Source organism: Limanda limanda, chromosome 21, assembly GCF_963576545.1.
Source record: "Limanda limanda chromosome 21, fLimLim1.1, whole genome shotgun sequence".
Classification (NCBI taxonomy): domain Eukaryota; kingdom Metazoa; phylum Chordata; class Actinopteri; order Pleuronectiformes; family Pleuronectidae; genus Limanda; species Limanda limanda.
The window spans coordinates 11,127,100-11,146,675 of NC_083656.1; the positions used below are offsets into that span (position 1 = coordinate 11,127,100).

The following is a 19,576-nucleotide window of genomic DNA, read 5'->3' on the forward strand; positions in this document are numbered from 1 at the left end:
TACAAAGGCAGGTACAAAGTACAAGTCTGGAATTGACAAATATACAGCAGATATTCCGCAACCAGCACTAATAAATATGTGAAGCAAAAACAATTATTTGATTGACGCACCTTCGACAAGCTGCACACATTGACCGTTAACAAGGAAGTAACAGGCGGGGCAAAGGTCTCTGTGGTTGTTCAAGGCCAAAAGAAACGAGAAGCAGCCATTTGCTTAGTCACTTGCCTTTATGAGTGGGGAGGAGAGGTTATGAGAGGAGGACAAGGTTGAGAATTAAAAGTCAACACCGCAGGAGTAAAGTGAATATTGGTCTGTGTCAGCACAGGCTGAAAGAACTTCTTCGCCAGCCTTAAGTGTTGTGTCTGTCAACACACCGCTACTGAAAACAGAAAAGTGAATTTTATCTCGGGACAACAACGGAATTTAACAGGTTCATAATATGTGAGTAACTTAATAAGCTAAAAAGAAGATGAAGCCTTTATCTTTCACCTCAGACCGCTCACTGCTGCTGCTCGGCGTCGTCTGGAGTCTTCTCGTGGTAAGTTTTCTTTTTTTCTCTCACTTTCCGCTTTCGTAGTCATCAGATAATGTATCTCCTTTCAGCAGCAGATTAGACTCAACAATAGGAAACTTTTTAACCAAAACCACAGTCAAGCCTCAATGCCTGATATGAATTATATATGAAGAAGAGATGTGGAAGTAAAGCGTCAAAGCAAAAGCAGCAACAAAACATGTCTCACTGTAAAACTAGAAAGCGAGGTGTATCTAAAACCTTTATTGTTATATGATATTCTAGATAAGGTGTTATAGCTGGATGAAGTCTTATAGATATGGCATTTTAGTTATGTATTATATCGTATATTCACAATATCTGTATTTAATGTGTATTATTTTATTTTATTTTAAAAAGGCAATGGTTGCTTTGTCTGAATTATAGGCGTTGTTATAATTGTTAATTTGGAAGAAGAAATACTAAGTTCAAAAATGAATACTGTACCATGATTTGTACTCTGACATTTCCTGCTTGTCGCTAACATTTTGGAAGTTTCCAAAGTTTAGAAATTGTTGACAGCAGAACACAGTAATGCTGTATATTTGAACATTGCGATACAGATTCAATAAAAAGCAGAAATGATATTCAGCTAGAGACTGTGTGAATTCCACAGTCAGATGAAGTCAATAGACTTTTTTTTTATAAAACTAAACTTTGTGGTTTTGGGGTTTAGGTAATTTCTCTCTCGTGCCTCATCAAATCTTATGTTTGCAGGGTCCCACCGGCTCCGTTTCATCAACACAAAGCCCAGGGTCAACAGCGACAGGGACAAATCCAACAGAAATAGAAACGACAAACACACCTCAAACTACTCAGATGACAACCCCTTCAACAACGATACGTCGTAAGTATGAGCTGATGTCTTTTATCTTTAGTTTCATGTTTGTATTTTCGTGGATCATGGAGCAGACTTATTTAAATACCATAAATCAATAATGATAATACTAAGAATCTCACATTAAACCAGGGGTGGGGGACCTCCTATGGCCAGAAAGACAGTTTGGTCAGAAAAACATATAACTGTGAAAATATGTATTTTTTAATCACAGCCATGTATACATGTATGTGTGTGTGTGTATATAAAGTAATGGCCCATGGTGGGAAAATAGTTCCTCGTCTCTGAACAGCATTAAAGCTGTTGCCAATTGATGACTTTGAAGTAGTTGGCCCATGTTTATATGTTAAGCTTATGTAAAAATTATTATTTTTATATTATTACAATGACTGGTCATGTTCATCAGTTGAAGAGGATGATCAAGCAACTTGCAATATCTTTAATATGATATCAAACTTTTCATATGATTACTACTCAGTGTTTCCTCACATGCTAGCTCCTTGTAATAATTAATACAACATACTTAAAAAAGAATATTGTTACAGCTTCTTCTTTCTAACTCTTAAATCCCAGCTCCTGCTAATGCAAAGGACTTTAAATCAGTGGGACAAAATGAGACCAGTGTCACCCTGCAATGGAAAAAAGTGGATGACATCCTAACATTTGATCAGGCATTTTTCCTTGTAGATAAAAATTGTATGTATTTAAATGCACAATGGTTCCTATTAATCAGATGACTAAAATACAACCTACAGCCAATAGAGACACTTGCACTTTAGAAATTTACAAGGACTAATTTCTCTTTGCTTTCTCCCAGCCCCTGCTAATGCAAAGGACTTTAAATCAGTGGGACAAAATGAGACCAGTGTCACCCTGCAGTGGAAAAAAGTAGAAAACATCCTCACATATGTACTTGGGTCCAGTGACGGAGAAATAGACGTCACTGCAGAAATGGGAAATGAAATAGTTACACACGTAACTTCAGGACTCACCAATGGGACAAAATACAACTTCACTCTCTTCACCGTGTCTGGAAACGTCAGTAGCAGTGGAGTGACCATCTCTGTAGTCACTGGTAAGAGACATTTTCTGTTATAAAGCCACGAAACAAAAGCCAGGACACAACACTGTACAAAATCTTATTTTTTAAGTTATTTAGTGTGTATTTTGGATCAGGCTTTTTTCCTTGAAATACATTTTTTATATATTTTAATGCACAATGGTTCCTATTAATCAGATGACTTAAATACAACCTAGAGCCAATAGAGACAAATGCACTTTGGAAATTTACAAGGACTAATATCTCTTTGCTTTGTTCCAGCTCCTCTTAATGCAGCAGAGTTTAAATCTATCGGACAAAATGAGACCAGTGTCACTCTGCAGTGGAAAAAAGTGGAAAACATCCTCACATATGTACTTGGGTCCAGTGACGGAGAAATAGACGTCACTGCAGAAATGGGAAATGAAATAGTTACACACGTAACTTCAGGACTCACCAATGGGACAAAATACAACTTCACTCTCTTCACCGTGTTTGAAACCGTCAGAAGCAGTGGAGTGACCATCTCTGCATTCACTGGTAAGAGACATTTTCTGTTATAAAGCCACAAAACAAAAGCCAGGACACAACTCTGTACAAAATCTAATTTTTAAGTTATTTAGTATGCATTTTTGATCAGTCATTTTTCCTTGTAGATAAAAATTGTATGTATTTAAATGGACAATGGTTCCTATTAATCAGATGACTAAAATACAACCTATAGCCAATAGAGACACATGCACTTTAGAAATTTACAAGGACTCATTTCTCTTTGCTTTCTCCCAGCTCCTGCTAATGCAAAGGACTTTAAATCAGTGGGACAAAATGAGACCAGTGTCACCCTGCAGTGGAAAAAAGTGGAAAACATCCTCACATATGTACTTGGGTCCAGTGACGGAGAAATAGACGTCACTGCAGAAATGGGAAATGAAATAGTTACACACGTAACTTCAGGACTCACCAATAGGACAAAATACAACTTCACTCTCTTCACCGTGTCTGGAAACGTCAGTAGCAGTGGAGTGACCATCTCTGTATTCACTGGTAAGATACATTTTCTGTTATAAAGCCACGAAACAAAAGCCAGGACACAACACTGTACAAAATCTTATTTTTTAAGTTATTTAGTGTGTATTTTGGATCAGGCTTTTTTCCTTGAAATACATTTTTTATATATTTTAATGCACAATGGTTCCTATTTAATAGATGACTTAAATACAACCTAGAGCCAATAGAGACAAATGCACTTTGGAAATTTACAAGGACTAATATCTCTTTGCTTTGTTCCAGCTCCTCTTAATGCAGCAGAGTTTAAATCTATCGGACAAAATGAGACCAGTGTCACCCTGCAGTGGAAAAAAGTGGAAAACATCCTCACATATGTACTTGGGTCCAGTGACGGAGAAATAGACGTCACTGCAGAAATGGGAAATGAAATAGTTACACACGTAACTTCAGGACTCACCAATGGGACAAAATACAACTTCACTCTCTTCACCGTGTTTGAAACCGTCAGAAGCAGTGGAGTGAACCTCATTGCAGTCACTGGTAAGATAATCATTTTCCTATACAGCCATAAAACTCTGCTCTGTAACAATATCACATTTACACTTACTTATTAATTGTGGAACTTGCACACTCTGTATTTTGACTGTAACGGCCCCCCGCTTCTCCAAACAAACGCTGAGTCGCTTCAACTGATGTACACGGCTCTTTTATTTTCACATCTGGCTTGCCGTAGTGACACCGTAAAACTGTAATGACAGTTACAAGTTACAAGTTACAAAGATTTTAATCATTAAAATCAAGCGGTTTCCGCTCCTATCTGTGCCGGGGTGACGGCAGGTATTTTATTGCACTGGGGCGGAAACGAGGGATCAGGTGTGTCGAATAAAACCGTCCGCTCCTTTACTGCAGGTAACTATGCGAGGGGAGTCGCTACGTGTAAAAGACAACGAAATAAAACTGAAAATAACCCAAACCGTAGTTGAACATAAGAACAATATATAGCCCAACCCTAAAATAAAAGAATAAAACAGTCTGCATAAACTGGCCGGTTTTGCTGACAGTTACATTGACTGTAATAAAATAACATTTTGTTGGGGATATCCTGTCATTTTATGGATCAGATTTTTGATATAGTTCCTTCTTCATGTCTCTATATCCTATAGTTCCTCTAAATGCTGACGGGTTTCAATTCGTGGGACGAAATGAGACCAGTATCACTCTGCAGTGGAACAAAGTCAACGGCTCCGTCACATATACACTTGAGTCCAGCAAAGGAGGGATAAACATCACTGCATCAGAGGGAGATCAAACAGTGACACACACAATCTCAGATCTCAGCAGTGGAACTAAATATGATTTCGTTCTATTCACTGTGTTTGAAACCATCAGGAGCAGTGGAGTGAACCTGACTGCAGTCACTGGTAAGATGTTATTAACAACATGAACCACGACAGATCTCTGTGCTGAAATGAACTGAGTGAATTTACCTTTCTATTTGTGATAACAACTCTGCAAACACAACATTTCCATTTCCTTCTTCATGTCTCTTTCTCCCAGCTCCTCGTAATGCAGAGGGGTTTAAATCTGTTGGACAAAATGAGACTAGTGTCACTCTGCAGTGGAACAAAGTCAACGGCTCCGTCACATATACACTTGTGTCCAGCAAAGGAGGGATAAACATCAATGCATCAGAGGGAGATCAAACAGTGACATACACGATCTCAGGTCTCAGCAGTGGAACAAAACATTATTTCAGTCTCTTCACTGTGTTTGAAACCGTCAGGAGCAGTGGAGTGAGCCTATCTGCAGTCACTGGTAAGATAATCATCTTCCAATACAGCCATAAAACTCTTCTCTGTAACAATATCTAATTTAAAGTTACTTATTAATTGTGGAACTTGCTCACTCTGTATTTTGATTGTAATAAAATAACACAATTTAATGAACATTTATTTCTTTGAAAATAACTATGCAAACACAACATTTTGTCAGGGATATCCTGTCATTTTATAAATCTGATTTTGATATAGTTCCTTCTTCATGTCTCTATATCCTATAGTTCCTCTAAATGCTGACGAGTTTCAATCAGTGGGACAAAATGAGACCAGTATCACTCTGCAGTGGAACAAAGTCAATGGCTCCCTCCACTATACACTTGTGTCCGGCAATGAAGAGATAAACATCACTGCATCAGAGGGAGATCAACCAGTGACACACATGATCTCAGGTCTCAGAAGTGGAGCAAAAAATTATTTCAGTCTCTTCACTGTGTTTGAAAACTTCAGCAGCAGTGGAGTGAACCTCACTGCATTCACTGGTAAGATGTTTTGATTCACTTTGAAATAGAGGAGGGCAAAGGGTGTGTTGTGATATGTCAAATTAATATCTAGTAGGGGATTCTTTACTAAATATGAATGGTGTTGCCAATTTTGAAGTGAGCTTTATGTTGTATTGACGTTGGTGGTAAGTTATGTTAATGTCGCTGTTCAGATTCAGCTTCACTACAGCCACGCGTAGTCTTTATTTGGGACTCACAGGTAAACAGTTGCAGGGAAGTGAAATCAGGAGGAATCACACAGTTTTATAAACGTGTCAGAAATGACTTCAGAATGTTTTCTTGTTATTCAATGGTGGATTTTTCAAAAAATATCAGAATGTTTTTGACTTGTTGTCCTCTTTTCTTACTTCTCTCTCTACCTCACGTACGACTGTGTGACTGACCTTTTTAAGCTTCTGAAAACATTAGCAATGTGACAGTGTTTTACTGTGTAATGGTCTTAGTACCGTGCAAATGTTTTGTTTTTATGGCGAGTCAAATCTTCCTTCCTTTTTCAACAGTTCCACCTGCCGTGCCTCTTGTCAACGTGACTGAACGCTCTGTGACCAGTTTCGCTCTAAAGTGGCAGAATGTGGATAAAGACTGGAGCTACTCACTTCAGATTAATGGAGATGATGTGACAATCACCCGAGAGTTATCCTCAAATGTTGTGTCACATTCAGTCACATCTCTGCAGCCTGGGACAGAGTATTTATTCAGCGTGATCACAGTGTTCTCCGGCCTCAACAGCACTGCTTATGAGGGCTTCACTGTAACAGGTATACACAGACTGTCCCTCTCATTTATACACTAACTTCAACAAGTGAAATATTGTGTCTTCAGTTATTTTCGCATCCATTTCAGCCATAGACTGTACCAGTGTGGCCTGGCACGTTACCAACTCATCGATCCAAGGGATGGTTCAAGGCTTGTTCTCGAATGCAACTGCAAACGGAACTCACGTCAGTCCTGCAGGTGGCAATGTGTCGTTTACTGACCTTTACCCTGGCGCAACCTACGAGGTGTCACTTGTGTACGAAAGACATTCCACACTCTTTGAACAATGTCGCCACAATCTGACCGTCCGTAAGTACACCCGCAAGTAATATGAATCACCAGGATGATATTCCTCAATCTGTACTTGAAGGTTAAAGATTTCAAAGCCATTGCTGTAGTTGCTTATATTTTTGTCATGTCGTCCATCTTTAAATACAGTCTATTATTCACATAGCACAAGTATGGCGTTTTTTAAAGTTGTTTTTCTGCTTCACAGGGCAGAGTTTAAAGTGACAGGAAGTTTTCATCAGATCTATATGTCATGAAATACATGAATTAAAGTCATATTATTACACTGCTGTCATGAGCGTTATGTTGTTTGTGATTGTGCATCTTTCGTCTTTACCCTCAGTTCCTCCAAGTTTAAGCGGCCACTGTGAGTATTCGGAAGCTGGCTATTCCATCCTTGTAGTCTGGGACAAACCAGACGGTGTTTGGACTGAGGTGGAGGTGAAAGTGAGCGGACAAACTCACAAGGTGCCTCAAAATGGGGAACAGCAGACTAAGATACCTGGATTCAGTCCTGCCAGAGAGTATGTGGTGTCTTTAGATTCGGTCTCTGGGAATCCAGCAGTGAGAAGTTATGAACCCTTCGTCTTTCTGTGTTCTACTGATCCAAGGGGTGAGTCACAATGATTATGTTACTTTATAGTGTACACAGTATCTATTTAGGTTTGTTTTCTGATCACAATTTCCTTATTATTGTGCTTTTTGGCATTGTATTTATACCTGTTTGTTTTTTGAGGAATTACCCCATTTCTTAAATGACAAAATCCCCCCCAGTGGTAAGATAAGGGACTTTTCTGCTGTGTGTCTAAAAAGTTAATCCAGATGTTACTCCTTGCAGGAGTCATTACCGGTTCCGTGCTTGGGGGGCTGCTTCTTATTGCCCTGGTCTGCATGGTTCTCTTAATTTTGTTTAAACGGCCAGATTTGATCAGGTTGGTGCAGCCACAGTGACAAACTGTAATGTATTCAAAGTCCCTGGCTCTCTCTTAGTGAACCCGCTTCTTTCCCAAAACAGAAAACGCCAATTCCGTAGTGGATCCAAAGTATCCCGTAAAAGCAACAGGTAAGTAAACGTTCAATCATTTCTGCATGACGGTGACACCACTGTCTGTGTCAGTCTGTGTAGTTAAAGTAGTTCATTAATCAGAATGGGACTCAGCAGAGTGCACCTCCACCAAGGCCCAACAGTCCTCAAGGAAACCACATTTAATTTCACTAGATCCAGATTTTAAAGTGGATCTTCACGTAATAACAAGTGATTGTTTTTGAAAAAGCCGCCCGACCTTGAAATATTGAAGAAAATTTCATTGAAATCAGTTTTGTAGTTTTTGCATCATCCTGCTAACAAATATACAAATATACAGACAAAAAAATACATTTGACAAATACTTTGTTGTTTACCACTTATCTTTATTTAGTGAAATGTATGTTCAGTAAATGTTCACTCTTTTTCAATATTAGTACTATATCAGTAGCAGAGTTTCCCGGCCACTTCTTCCATTTAAGTGAGGATGACAACAAAGGCTTCAGCGAAGAATATGAGGTGAATTGAAAATATATATATTTTGTACGTCCTCTTAGTTTTCTTCCTGTTTTTGTGCAGGACTGTGAAATCGTATCTGTTTCATTCTTTTTCCATTGATCACCATACAGCACCTCCTACCTGTCGGCACAGAGCAGTCACAGAAAGCGGCGCTTGGACCTGACAATCGAAAAAAGAATCGTTTCAACAACGTGCTGTCATGTAAGATCTATCTGACCTGCAATAGAAATGCATGAAATGTTCCACACCTCGTTGTTTTAAACCGTCTTCTTCACTGTGGAGCTTTGCAGTTAAACCCTCCTCCCTTGTTTCATCCTAGACAACTGGAGTCGAGTGAAACTAACAACGTCAAAATCCAAAGGGACCTCTGACTACATTAATGCCAATTACATACCAGTAGGTATTATTTGGTGAAAATATCTATAGCACCACATGAAATGTCCTAATCCCTGTTTATTCCTGTAACGTACTTTGTAACTTTGTTTTTAAAAGTGCTGCATAAATAAAGTTTATTATCATATCATATATTAGCTGCTAAAACCTCTGCACATGCACATTTATATGAGGTCTGGCAATTTTTCTTCTGACTTCATGTGCGCAAACCGGTATTTTATTTCATACCGAACATAATGGGAAGTAAACGCTAGAGACGTGAACTTTGACATTTGCTTTTCAGGGTTTCAACAAGAAAACTGAGTACATCGCCACTCAGGGTCCTCTGCCCTCCACGGTCGGTGATTTCTGGAGGATGATTTGGGAGCAAAAAGTGAAAGGCATCGTCATGGTAACCAACTGCGTCGAATTAGGAAAGGTGAGTCTCGAGGGAAGCTCTGTGTAAGAGAGTGATACCTTCACATTTTTGGAGCTGATGTAAATGATATGGTCATAATAATGTGGTGTCGAGTAGCGACCATACGTGCGACATGACTGTGGGAACTTTTCTGTGCTGGTTTTTAAGTCACCACAAAGCGCCCACATAGGCCTGAGACTTCTGTTTGTTGCAAACTCCCCCCCCTTCTATTTCCTGTTCTTAGAACAAGTGTGAACAATATTGGCCTGCAGACAAGAAGCCTCGTCCCCACGGAGAACTCTTGATCACCGTCAGATCTGAGGACCGGGATTCCGACTGGACATTGAGGGAATTTAGTGTGAAAAATGTATGAAACACCTCTAAACATTTTTGTATAACTTGGTAACAGCAGGTTGTTCTGAAACAAACTGTGACAGTCCTCATTGAATTATGCATTTTGGTGTTCATGAGGCAATTCTTTTCATGTACAACATCTTCTGAATATCATTTACCTGCCACTATATTTGGTTCAAGAAGTCGAGCTACAGAATTTTCTGAAATCCCTCTTTGTGAATCGTCTTCACAGATAAACACGTCGGAGGAGCGCACCGTGAGACATTTCCACTTCACAGCCTGGCCCGACCACGGAGTCCCACACGGCACCAAAGACCTGATCCAGTTCAGAGGACTGGTGAGACGGCACATAGAGAGAGAAGGGACCGGAGCGCCAACCGTAGTTCACTGCAGGTACGAGTGATTCTTCTAAAGCAGCACTATGTAACTTTTACAGAGCAACAGCGCCCTCTGCAGCCACACATTGGGAACTGAGAGATTGATTGGTTGAGATGTAGAGAAAAAGGAAGCCAGACCGGATCTCTGACTGTGTAGTCCCTCTCACCTTACTGTAACACCACTGAACAGAAGATATTACCCATGATCCTCGGGTTCCAGAACCAGATGGCAATAAGATGTACTGGTGCAGTATATGAATGTAAAAATACTGTACATAAAATAGCAGCTTTTATACATTTTAGGCTTTGTTTTCTGTCTTAGTAGTGACTGAGAAGGTCCACAAGGGGAAATGTTCAGGGTCAGCAGTGGGAGATTTCAATCTGGAATTTAACATCCACATTGAAACCAACAGGACTTTTACATGATGATCAACTGTTCACCTTTCGCCATGTTGTCTCTCTCCCAGTGCTGGGGTGGGGAGGACAGGCACCATCATCGCCCTGGATGTGCTGCTTCAGCAGCTCGACCACAACAAGGCAGTGAACATCAACAGCTTTGTGCACAAGATGAGACTAAGTCGACCACACATGGTGCAGACAGAGGTAAAGCTCAACCTATTAAGTTGCTTCCTTCAGTACTCATCTATTTCTCTGAGGAACATTCGGGTCGTTTGAATTATTTTTAGACACAGCTCGGGACATAATATCAGTGTGTACTTACAGTTATACTCTATGCTCTAAGTAAACAGCAACGTATTATTTCTGCTTTTCTTATCTGCTCATTTCTTTTCAGTCCCAGTACGTGTTCCTGCACCAATGCATCATGGACAGTCTGCAGCAGCAGGAGATGACGGATGAAGAACCCATATACGAGAATTCAGAAATGATATACGTCAACGCCACTGCACTCAAAGAGTTTCGTTAACGCAAGATAGACTTTTTTGCACTAAGAGAATCCTAAAGTTAATTTACTATATTTTGTTATAAACTGTAAATATGAAGTGTTGAGATATATATGTACTATACATTCATCACAAACCTTTTTGCTTGAATTTCCCAAATACTGTTATTGTTGTTGTGTGACGAAGCAACTCTCCAGAAAATCACATTCTTTAAAATGACATTTATTAACAATAACAAATGTAGGTAGAAAACAGTGTATATCCATTTGTACAAGAAATAAAATGTTTTGTAGGAACAAATACCTGAATGTTTAAAAAACGGTATGTTGTCATATTTACACATTGGTGTTAGAACTGAAGAATAACAGTAAACAACGAGCCTCAGACTGAGAACCTCCAAGGACATGAGCCGTGTTTTAGTTCCAGTGTTTGTCCTTCATGTGTCAGAATGTCAGCGATGCTCTTGTCCTGCTTCCTAGAGCAGAAACTCTGTTCACTCTTTCTCCTCTGTGGTCTTGTCCCCCGGTGGGTCCGGGCTACTGGGGGCTAAAGAAAAGCTCCTCTCGATGACCTTCTGTCTCGCTTGTAGGACCTCTGGGTTGACCTCTGCTGTAGAGGTCACCTGCCTGCCCTGGTGTAGGGGTTCAATTTTACCGGCTGCAGGCGGGGGAGGGACGGAGAACTTCATTGCGATGTTGTGCAGGACGCAGCACGTTTTGATAATGTTGGACTTTTTGTCCAGAGTGGCTTCTTTTGCAAAGCCGAGTTGCATCAGACACCTGAAGCGCCTCTTCATGGAGCCGAGCGTCGTCCGCATGACGTCAAGGATCTTCGCGTGGGCCTGGTTGAAGCGGTTCTCGCTGTCAGTCCCAGGGGCCGCCAGAGGGGGCAGGACATTTTTGCTTAACTGGTATCCTCTTCCACCTTCAAGAGACACAATACAATGCAGTTATTAGGACCAGTAAAACATTACTGCTACAGGTTGTATTGCAATGTAATGTCATCTAATAATGTGAATTACACCTTTACACGTCTCACAGAAATCATTCCACTCATATGTGCAGCTACACAAAACTATTGTAATCACGTTAGAGCAGCATTGTGACGCAGTTTAAGGGATTGACAGTGGACAGGAATACAAACTGCTAATAGCAACTTTACCTGATGGATTTTAGAACTTAAAACACAGTAAAGTTTGCCACAAGGGAAGAAGACATCTCTGGAGCATTCACAACATAAATAATTGTGTTTATTGTCTAGTGGGTCAACAGAGAAGCTTGTGTGTGTGTTAATGGGATCTAACACAAAAGCCCATGAAACACATACAGAAACAGGTTAAAGGGATAGTTCACCCGAAAAGGAAAATTGACTCCATCGCCTCCCCACTCTGTCGATGGAAGGGTGGGTGGAGTGTTTGAGTCCACTAATACACTTGACACTACAATTTAAGTAAACGGCGACCACTTCTTTGAGCGTAAAAACCTTTCCCCATAAAATGCTTCCATACTCCTCCTGTGGTGTCATCCAAGTGTCTGTTAGCCCAGACATACATTAGACTCGAAACACCATAATTTACACCTTGTTTCAGATCAGCCAGACCTCGTAGGTATTGGTATTGCGAGTAACTAGGAGAATAACAACAGACATTTAGAATAAAAACATGTAGTAAATGTGGCTGTTTTAGGTCGAATTTGAATGAACTGTATTGGATTTGGCTGCAACGCTGTTTACCCCTGAAACTCCAGAAGTGTTTAGTGGACTCTAACCCTCCACCCACCCCTCCATTGGCACAGGGGGGAGTACTTTGTCTTTTCTTGTGGTGTATAAAGTACTTGAAAGCCATACTTGAGTAAAAGTACAGATATCTGACCTGAAAGTGACTTCGGTAAAAGTAAAAGTCACCCGTCAGAAAATGACTTGAGTAAAAGTCTTAAAGTAGCTCATATTAAAAGTACTTAAGTATCAAAAGTATCTGGTGTTGAAATGTACTTAAGTATCAAAAGTAAAAGTACAAGTACCAAAATTAAAAATGCAAAGTGCTTTTTATAGTAGGCCTATACAGACACAAAACAACCCAAAATGTTTCTCCTCAAGATTTATCTCAACTGACTGAAAAATTATAACAACAATATGAATATAATGTATAATTTTACAAATTTTGAACCCTAGGAGAGAGAGAGAGAGAGAGAGAGAGAGAGAGAGAGAGAGAGAGAGAGAGAGAGAGAGAGAGAGCCTCCTCCGCTGCTCAAGTAACGAGCCAGTTTGAGAATGTAAGAAGTAGAAAGTACAGATATTTCTGTTCAAATGTAACGAGTAAATGTAAAAAGTCGTCAGGAAAATAAATACTCAAGTAAAGTACTGATATGTGAAAAATCTACTTAAGTACAGTAACGAAGTATTTCTTCTTCGTTACTTCGCACCACTGGTCTTGTCTTGTTTGTGCCATGCTTGTTGTGGTTGTCATCTCACCGATCACCCAGAACTGCCCCAGCAGCTCCTTCTCTATCTCCCTCCCTTTGTCCGACGCCTCCCACATGTCCTGCTCGCCGGTGCTGCCCACGCAGCAGCTCTCCACGCTGAGCACGTTGCCCTCGGAGTCGCAGATGATCTGGCTCACCACGGACGTGTAGCCCAGGGTGTTGACGAAGGACCGGAAGGAGCTCCTCTCGTACGGGGACGCTCGGATCTTGAAGTGAGCCGGCGCCAGGACGCCCAGCACGTCGGGGATCCCGCACAGCTCCTGGACCTTCACGGCCACGTTGGCTTTGGCGTCCCGGGCCAGCGGGAACGAGACGAACTGGTCGCACAAGCCCGCGATGAGCACGGACACCATGGCGATGATGGCGGCGGCTTGGTCCATCTGGCCCAGGCCGACCCGCTGCAGCACGGCGGCGGAGGATATGCCGTGCGCGTAGTAGTTGAGCGCCACCATGACCATGGCGTCCAGGGGCAGCTCGGGCTTCTCCTCCTGGAGCTGCGTGTCCTCCATGCGGCTCTGGACGGTCTCTGTGATGAAGGTGATGCAGGGTCTGGTGAGGTGGAACATCTGGAACAGAGCCTCATCGTCCAGGTCGTCGAAGCAGCTCCGGGTGTCGCTGCCCGAGTCCGTGTGTCGGAGCAGCTCCTCCTGGACGGCGAGCCACACCGGCAGCGCGAAGGCCATGTGTCCCGAGAGCCGAGACACTAGAGACAGTCACTGGAAGAGAGGGACAGGAACAGAGATGGAGAGTGTCATGGAGGCACAGTCTTCTTCTGTAATGTTTTGGCTGTGCGCAAAGATGTGCGTGGGCGCCCCCCAGTGGAGGGAGTTCGAACTACAAACAAATGCAGATACATCCAAATTAATCAATAAAGTAAAACTGGAATGGTCCAACCACACTTCATATTTGGTAGTGCTCCTATTATTTTTAGGGCCCGAGCACTGACAGGAATTATTTAACCATTAAGACTTGATTTAAGTGTTATAACCGTTGCAGTTTTCATCAGGAAACATTTAAGCACTGTAAACAATAAGGTCTGATGATGATCCTGAGGATTTCTGGAAGACACAGGATCTACACATCAAACAAAGCGCCTTCACTGTGTTGTGATGGCAGGCAGAGGTATCAGACAGGAAGATAATAAAAAATGATGGACGAATAAAATCCAAAGGCTAGACAGAGCTGGTGGAAAGTGGGAAAAAGCTTGTTTATTACTGCTTTTATTTACATCTGTGTGAACAAATCTTAGATAACGCAAAGATTACTGCTGAGTATCATGTGTCTGCTTTGTCTGTCAAAGCACTGTAAACTGTTTATCTTTTATTTTAACGTTAATTTCAAATATTATAAACAATGAACTACTTTAGAACCTCCGAATAATTTAGCAGCGGGCATTTAGGTTAGATTCGTAACATGTGGAAGATATTTAAAGTTAATTAGATATTATAGTTTCAGTCAATCCCCAGCAGCTTCACTTCTTCTCTCCCTCCGGCAAAGATCAGTCTCTGCTTGGCATCATTTGGGCGACAAGTAGAGCCTTTGGTTGACTTCGCTGATGGGAACATCTCTCAGTCTGGGTATTCCCCCCTTGTGTTTTTTGCTTTCTGTCTTCTGGCCTCGGCAAACACATCTGTGATGGGAAGGAGACATTCAAGGTGTTGAGTGACTCCTCTTCCCATACAAGCATTTCGTGAGGAGGTCTTACATGTCTACTTACGTTTGTGGTTTACAATGTCACCACCTTTCAATACTATGTGTGAATTTGTGTTTATTAACTGATTAAAAATGGGTTCATAAGGGCCTAAACTGTATTTTGTCATGTATTTATTGATTTTTTCTAATGAATTGGAGTTGAGCATAACCTACAGCTAAACAAATAATCTATCGTATACAGTTCATCATACTTTGAGCTTTTTAAATGCTTTTACAGTTCCCATTGAGAACTCTATTGGATAATGGTTATAGTTACGTTCTTTCTTGTCCTCACCTGTGATGTTGTCCACGGAGTCAAGTGGAGGTGTGGACATCATGTTGACTCCGAACAGCATCAGAAAACAGGTCATCAAAGCAACCAGCAGATAGATCGGCACCGCGAGAGCCCAATATCTGCACGAGACAAAATGTTTCAGCAAACCTCCAGGAACCAAACTCATTAATGGATCATATCCGATCAAGGTGTTTTCCACTTACTTCTGAGGCCAGTACGTCAGTCCTATATAATGAAGCCACTCATCAGGGATGAAAGCCCACAGACAATACAGAACTGTGGAGAGACAGTCCCATTACAGACAAGACACTCCATTCATTAACAATCCCCACAACCCTGAAGAATTAACCTACATCTGTAGAATGTTCAACCGAAGCAGACACACAGATAAATAATAATAATAAATGATCCCTCCTTGAGTTAATTAATATACAAACTGAATGATCAGACTTACAGAAGGCAAACTGTGAGCTGAGGAAAAGCACAAAGCCATAGATGGCTCTCTGAGGATGAGGAGAGGGAAAGTGCACTACCGTCATCTAAAAACACACATCAACAACACACATGAGGAAGAGGAACGACTCAAACAATACGATATCAAATTCATAGCAGAAGTAAACCTGAGTTACCCACCTGAAAATCACCTATGAATGTGGTTCAGCTTGTTACCAGTAAAGGCCGATTTATACTCGGCTTTTTACGCACGCACGCACGCAAGAGACGCAACACGCCCCTCGCGTACTTGCGGGGCCCCTCCTGCGGCTTGCGTGCGTCAGCCAATTTTTCTAACTATACGACAAAGCGACGCGAGCCTCACGCAGCCCGCAAGGCTTGTGATTGGTCTGCTTACTACATCCCGTCCGGAGTCGCATTTCCGATTTCATGCACGGAAACTGCGGAAACCACGGAAGATTTAGAAGAACGAATATGGACCAAAATAGAAGAGCACTTGGCAGAAAAGATCCGAAACTATGACCACTAGTATAACCCGTCACTGACCGGCGAATTTGTCCGCCAGAAAAAGGCTCTGAGGAGCCGCCGGGGCGATCTAAATAAACGTGTGCCACACACGAAGAAGAGCCGACTTCAACAAAAAACATTACTCCGGCTAGTGGTCTGGCGGTGAATTGCGTTGCAACACAAGCAACTGTTGGGGAACTATAAACCAAAACGAGTCCGTAGAAGCTGCGTGCGTGCGTAAAAACCGACTACTTCAGGCCAAGCTCAAATCATGGCAGCGGTAGCTGGTAGAGGCATCTCTGGTGTCAACAGAAACTGCCACTGATATGTAAACAAAGGCAGCTAGCTTTGTTGTAACACAGTTCAAAGGCAACTGCCTTTGTTGTCATTTTGTTTGGAGGCAGCAGCCTTTTTGACAACAGTTGGAGAAAGCTTCCTGGCACGCGGCGCCATAATCATGGCACGCAGTCGATTTCCTATTAAAGAAATGTTCAAAGGTTTTGCCGTCACGCAGCCTGTATTAACAGCTCCCAGCCGCTAGGTGCAGTATTGCACCATAGGCTGGATGCCAATCGCCATTAAATAATAATAAGAAGAAGCCTCCCAGCCGGCACTGCTCGCAGTTTCCCGCATGAATCTCTGCGTAGTGCATCCGCTCAGGTGTAATAGCGATGGCGTGTCCGCGGTCTAAAAAACTGAAGGCCTGGGCATTTCAGCCCTCATGGGAAGAAGACTATGGATTCGTTTTTAGTAAGGACCGTGCCGTGTGCACTTTATGTTTAGAAAATATGGTTTGCCGAACGTCCAGCGTTAAGCGCCACTTTGAGACCAAGCACGAAAAAACTTTCAAAGACCAGGCAGACAAGAGAGAATCCATCAGGCGTGCAGTGTCCAGGTATGAGAAGCAGGCCAACTCTCTGAAAATATTTGCCACTTCCAAAAACCATGGGACCGAAGCAAGCTATCGCATGGCTCACTGCTCAGCCCCTCCCGCAGTCGTTTGACCACTGACCACTCCGAAGCATGTGTGCAACTTAAAGTCACGAACTACAACCCCCAAATCAGGGGTGTCAAACTCATTTTTGTTATGGGGCCACACACTGCCCACTATGATCTCAAGTGGGCCAGACCAGTAAAATCATAGCATAATAGCCTCGTACCCCCCCCCCCGTTTTTTCACCGTCGCCACCACGCCCCTCTGCCCTGGAATACGTCGCGTCTGACCCTTCTTGGAACACGGACCTAGGAGTCTATCACACGCATTGAAAGTGAAAGGTGAGGGCCGGCGCGCGCCGGCTGAGGTGGGATTCCAGCCCGCTGGGGCTCCGTGCACACCACTGCGTACCCCCTGAACCACTTTGCGTACCCCGTACTCCAGTTTGGGAACCGATGGTCTATGGCAGGGATCACCAACCTTTTTGAAACTGAGAACTACTTAGAAGGTACTGAGTAGTACGAAGGGCTACTTGTTTGATACAAACTTCCTGAATAACAAAGTTGCAAAGATCACATTTTAATAATAATATATGTGAAGAGAATGTCTGATCACATCAATTTAAATTATTTCTCGCAATAATCATTAACAACGATTTCCACAACAATAATGGTAGGAAACAGATATATTAAAACAGGCTTTATTTTTTTGTTAAGCTGTTTCAACTTTGCTTAAATTCAACCTTATTGAAGTACTTTTGGTGCTATTAATCACTACATTCCTCCATCAATCTGTACTTTTTCAAAAATAGAGAAACAATAAATTAAATTAGAATCACTTTGTTACAACGATGATGAAGTTCAACTAAAAATAACACATGCATGTGACTGGGGTGTAATGTTTCTAAGTGTCTTCTTAATTTGTTGGGTCTGATACTGTCAGCTGCCAGAGTTTTCAGACCTAAAATATACACTATTCTCTCCTCATCCCCCCCTTCATTTACTGTGAACCCAAGAGCAAGACAGGCTTCATCATACGTTATTTTCAACTTGGTTGGCGGTTTTGAATTTTTTTTTTTATTATTTAAAATTAAAAAAAAAAAAAAAATATTATTATTATTATTTTTTTTTTTAAATTTCGAGCAAGCCTTGCATCCGGCAGGCCAAGCTGGACCCCCTGGCGGGCCGTATGTTTGACACCCCTGCCCCAAATAATGGAGCTCAGCAGGGAAAGCAAGGTCAGGGGTCACACTGACTAATAGCATCATTGTATTTGTTGCAGGGCCTACACATGTGTTTGTATATGTTGCTGTTTGTGCACCTCTTTTTCTCTGACTCAGATGTTGATGTTTTCATAAGGTCCCATTCTTGTACAGCCCTAGTACTGTTATTTATGTTTGATCTGCTTTTGTCCACTTTGGACAATTCCAATGCAATACTTGTTAATGAGTTACTGAAAGCAATGTTTTGAAATGGTGTCAGTGCAATCTGTCATGGGGTGGGGAAATTCTTAATATGAGTGTGGTTGGTGGGGTTAATGACAAACCTATTGTCATAATGAGAAACATATTATTTTAAGTGTTCTATATATATAGCCAATATGGATAGAAAAAAATGACATGTCTGTTGTGAATGTTGTTCTATAATAAAACTTAATGTTAAAAATAATGTTGATATGGCACACTAATTAACAAGAAAATTTCACATAGGCACTTATTGTGAAAAAGGTTGCCGACCCCTGCTCTATGCAGTGTTGCAGCTTCCCTTAAATATTGTGGCAAAAAAAGGAAACTGCCTCAAACCTCTGTTTCCACCCTGTTTGGAGGCAGCTGTCACAGTTGTGAGGGGTGTTTGGGGGCAGATGACATTGCCACCACACTGTCTGAAACCAACTACAGCCGTTTGTGATTTATTCAATGAGATATATACTGGTTTATGAAAGTTTACTAGATCGTTGGTTACCTCTGGGGGGTTGGACTCAAAATCAATCAAGAAAAGTATCTATCAGATCCTTATACATGACCGTGGTGTCTATAGACAAGTAAGAAATTCAAAACTGTATTCCCAGTATCTGTTACAGTGTGACTGATGCTGCGTCAGAGAAAACTGTGATAACCCAAAGGAAACATTTACATTTTCCACTTTGCCTTAAACTCTATCTGCCACCTCAGGCTCATTTAATGCAGATCTTTGTTGCGGCTCTTGTTGTGATTTTCACCAAACACAGAAGTATTTTAAACTGGAATCATGGCTGCACACTCACTGTAATGTCCCAAAAAAGAATTAATGCAGATCTTTGTTGCGGCTCTTGTTGTGATTTTCACCAAACACAGAAGTATTTTAAACTGGAATCATGGCTGCACACTCACTGTAATGTCCCAAAAAAGAATATGACTTTAACTGGTGCTTTAAATAACGATAATGGAAAACCAC

General features: G+C 41.5%; 3 protein-coding genes across 3 annotated transcripts; 1 reads left to right on the top strand and 2 right to left on the bottom strand.

Annotated features, from left to right (window-relative positions):
* The first annotated feature begins 215 nt into the window (after window positions 1-215).
* LOC133027419 (receptor-type tyrosine-protein phosphatase H-like) lies at window positions 216-11,083 on the top strand. Its single transcript, XM_061094424.1, has 22 exons — window positions 216-538; window positions 1,268-1,397; window positions 2,206-2,463; window positions 2,710-2,967; window positions 3,214-3,471; window positions 3,718-3,975; window positions 4,599-4,856; window positions 4,993-5,250; window positions 5,495-5,752; window positions 6,274-6,531; window positions 6,617-6,838; window positions 7,161-7,430; window positions 7,656-7,749; window positions 7,833-7,880; window positions 8,279-8,360; window positions 8,471-8,561; window positions 8,680-8,756; window positions 9,037-9,171; window positions 9,395-9,517; window positions 9,737-9,897; window positions 10,349-10,484; window positions 10,675-11,083. The coding sequence occupies exons 1-22, from the start codon at window positions 470-472 to the stop codon at window positions 10,804-10,806; spliced, it is 3,834 nt and encodes a 1,277-aa protein (XP_060950407.1). The 5' UTR covers window positions 216-469; the 3' UTR covers window positions 10,807-11,083.
* On the bottom strand, window positions 11,029-14,028 carry si:dkey-197c15.6 (putative nuclease HARBI1). The gene is made up of 2 exons (XM_061094427.1): window positions 13,253-14,028; window positions 11,029-11,707 (listed from the first exon to the last, which is right to left on the bottom strand). Exons 1-2 carry the CDS (start codon window positions 13,944-13,946, stop codon window positions 11,277-11,279), a joined length of 1,125 nt encoding a protein of 374 aa, XP_060950410.1. The 5' UTR covers window positions 13,947-14,028; the 3' UTR covers window positions 11,029-11,276.
* A 750-nt stretch (window positions 14,029-14,778) lies between these two features.
* Window positions 14,779-15,789, bottom strand: LOC133028331 (phosphatidylinositol N-acetylglucosaminyltransferase subunit P-like). The gene is given in 5 exon segments (XM_061095527.1): window positions 14,779-14,865; window positions 14,868-14,893; window positions 15,251-15,369; window positions 15,454-15,526; window positions 15,705-15,789. Coding segments are annotated over 5 exon segments (390 nt in total).
* Window positions 15,790-19,576: the final 3,787 nt, after the last annotated feature.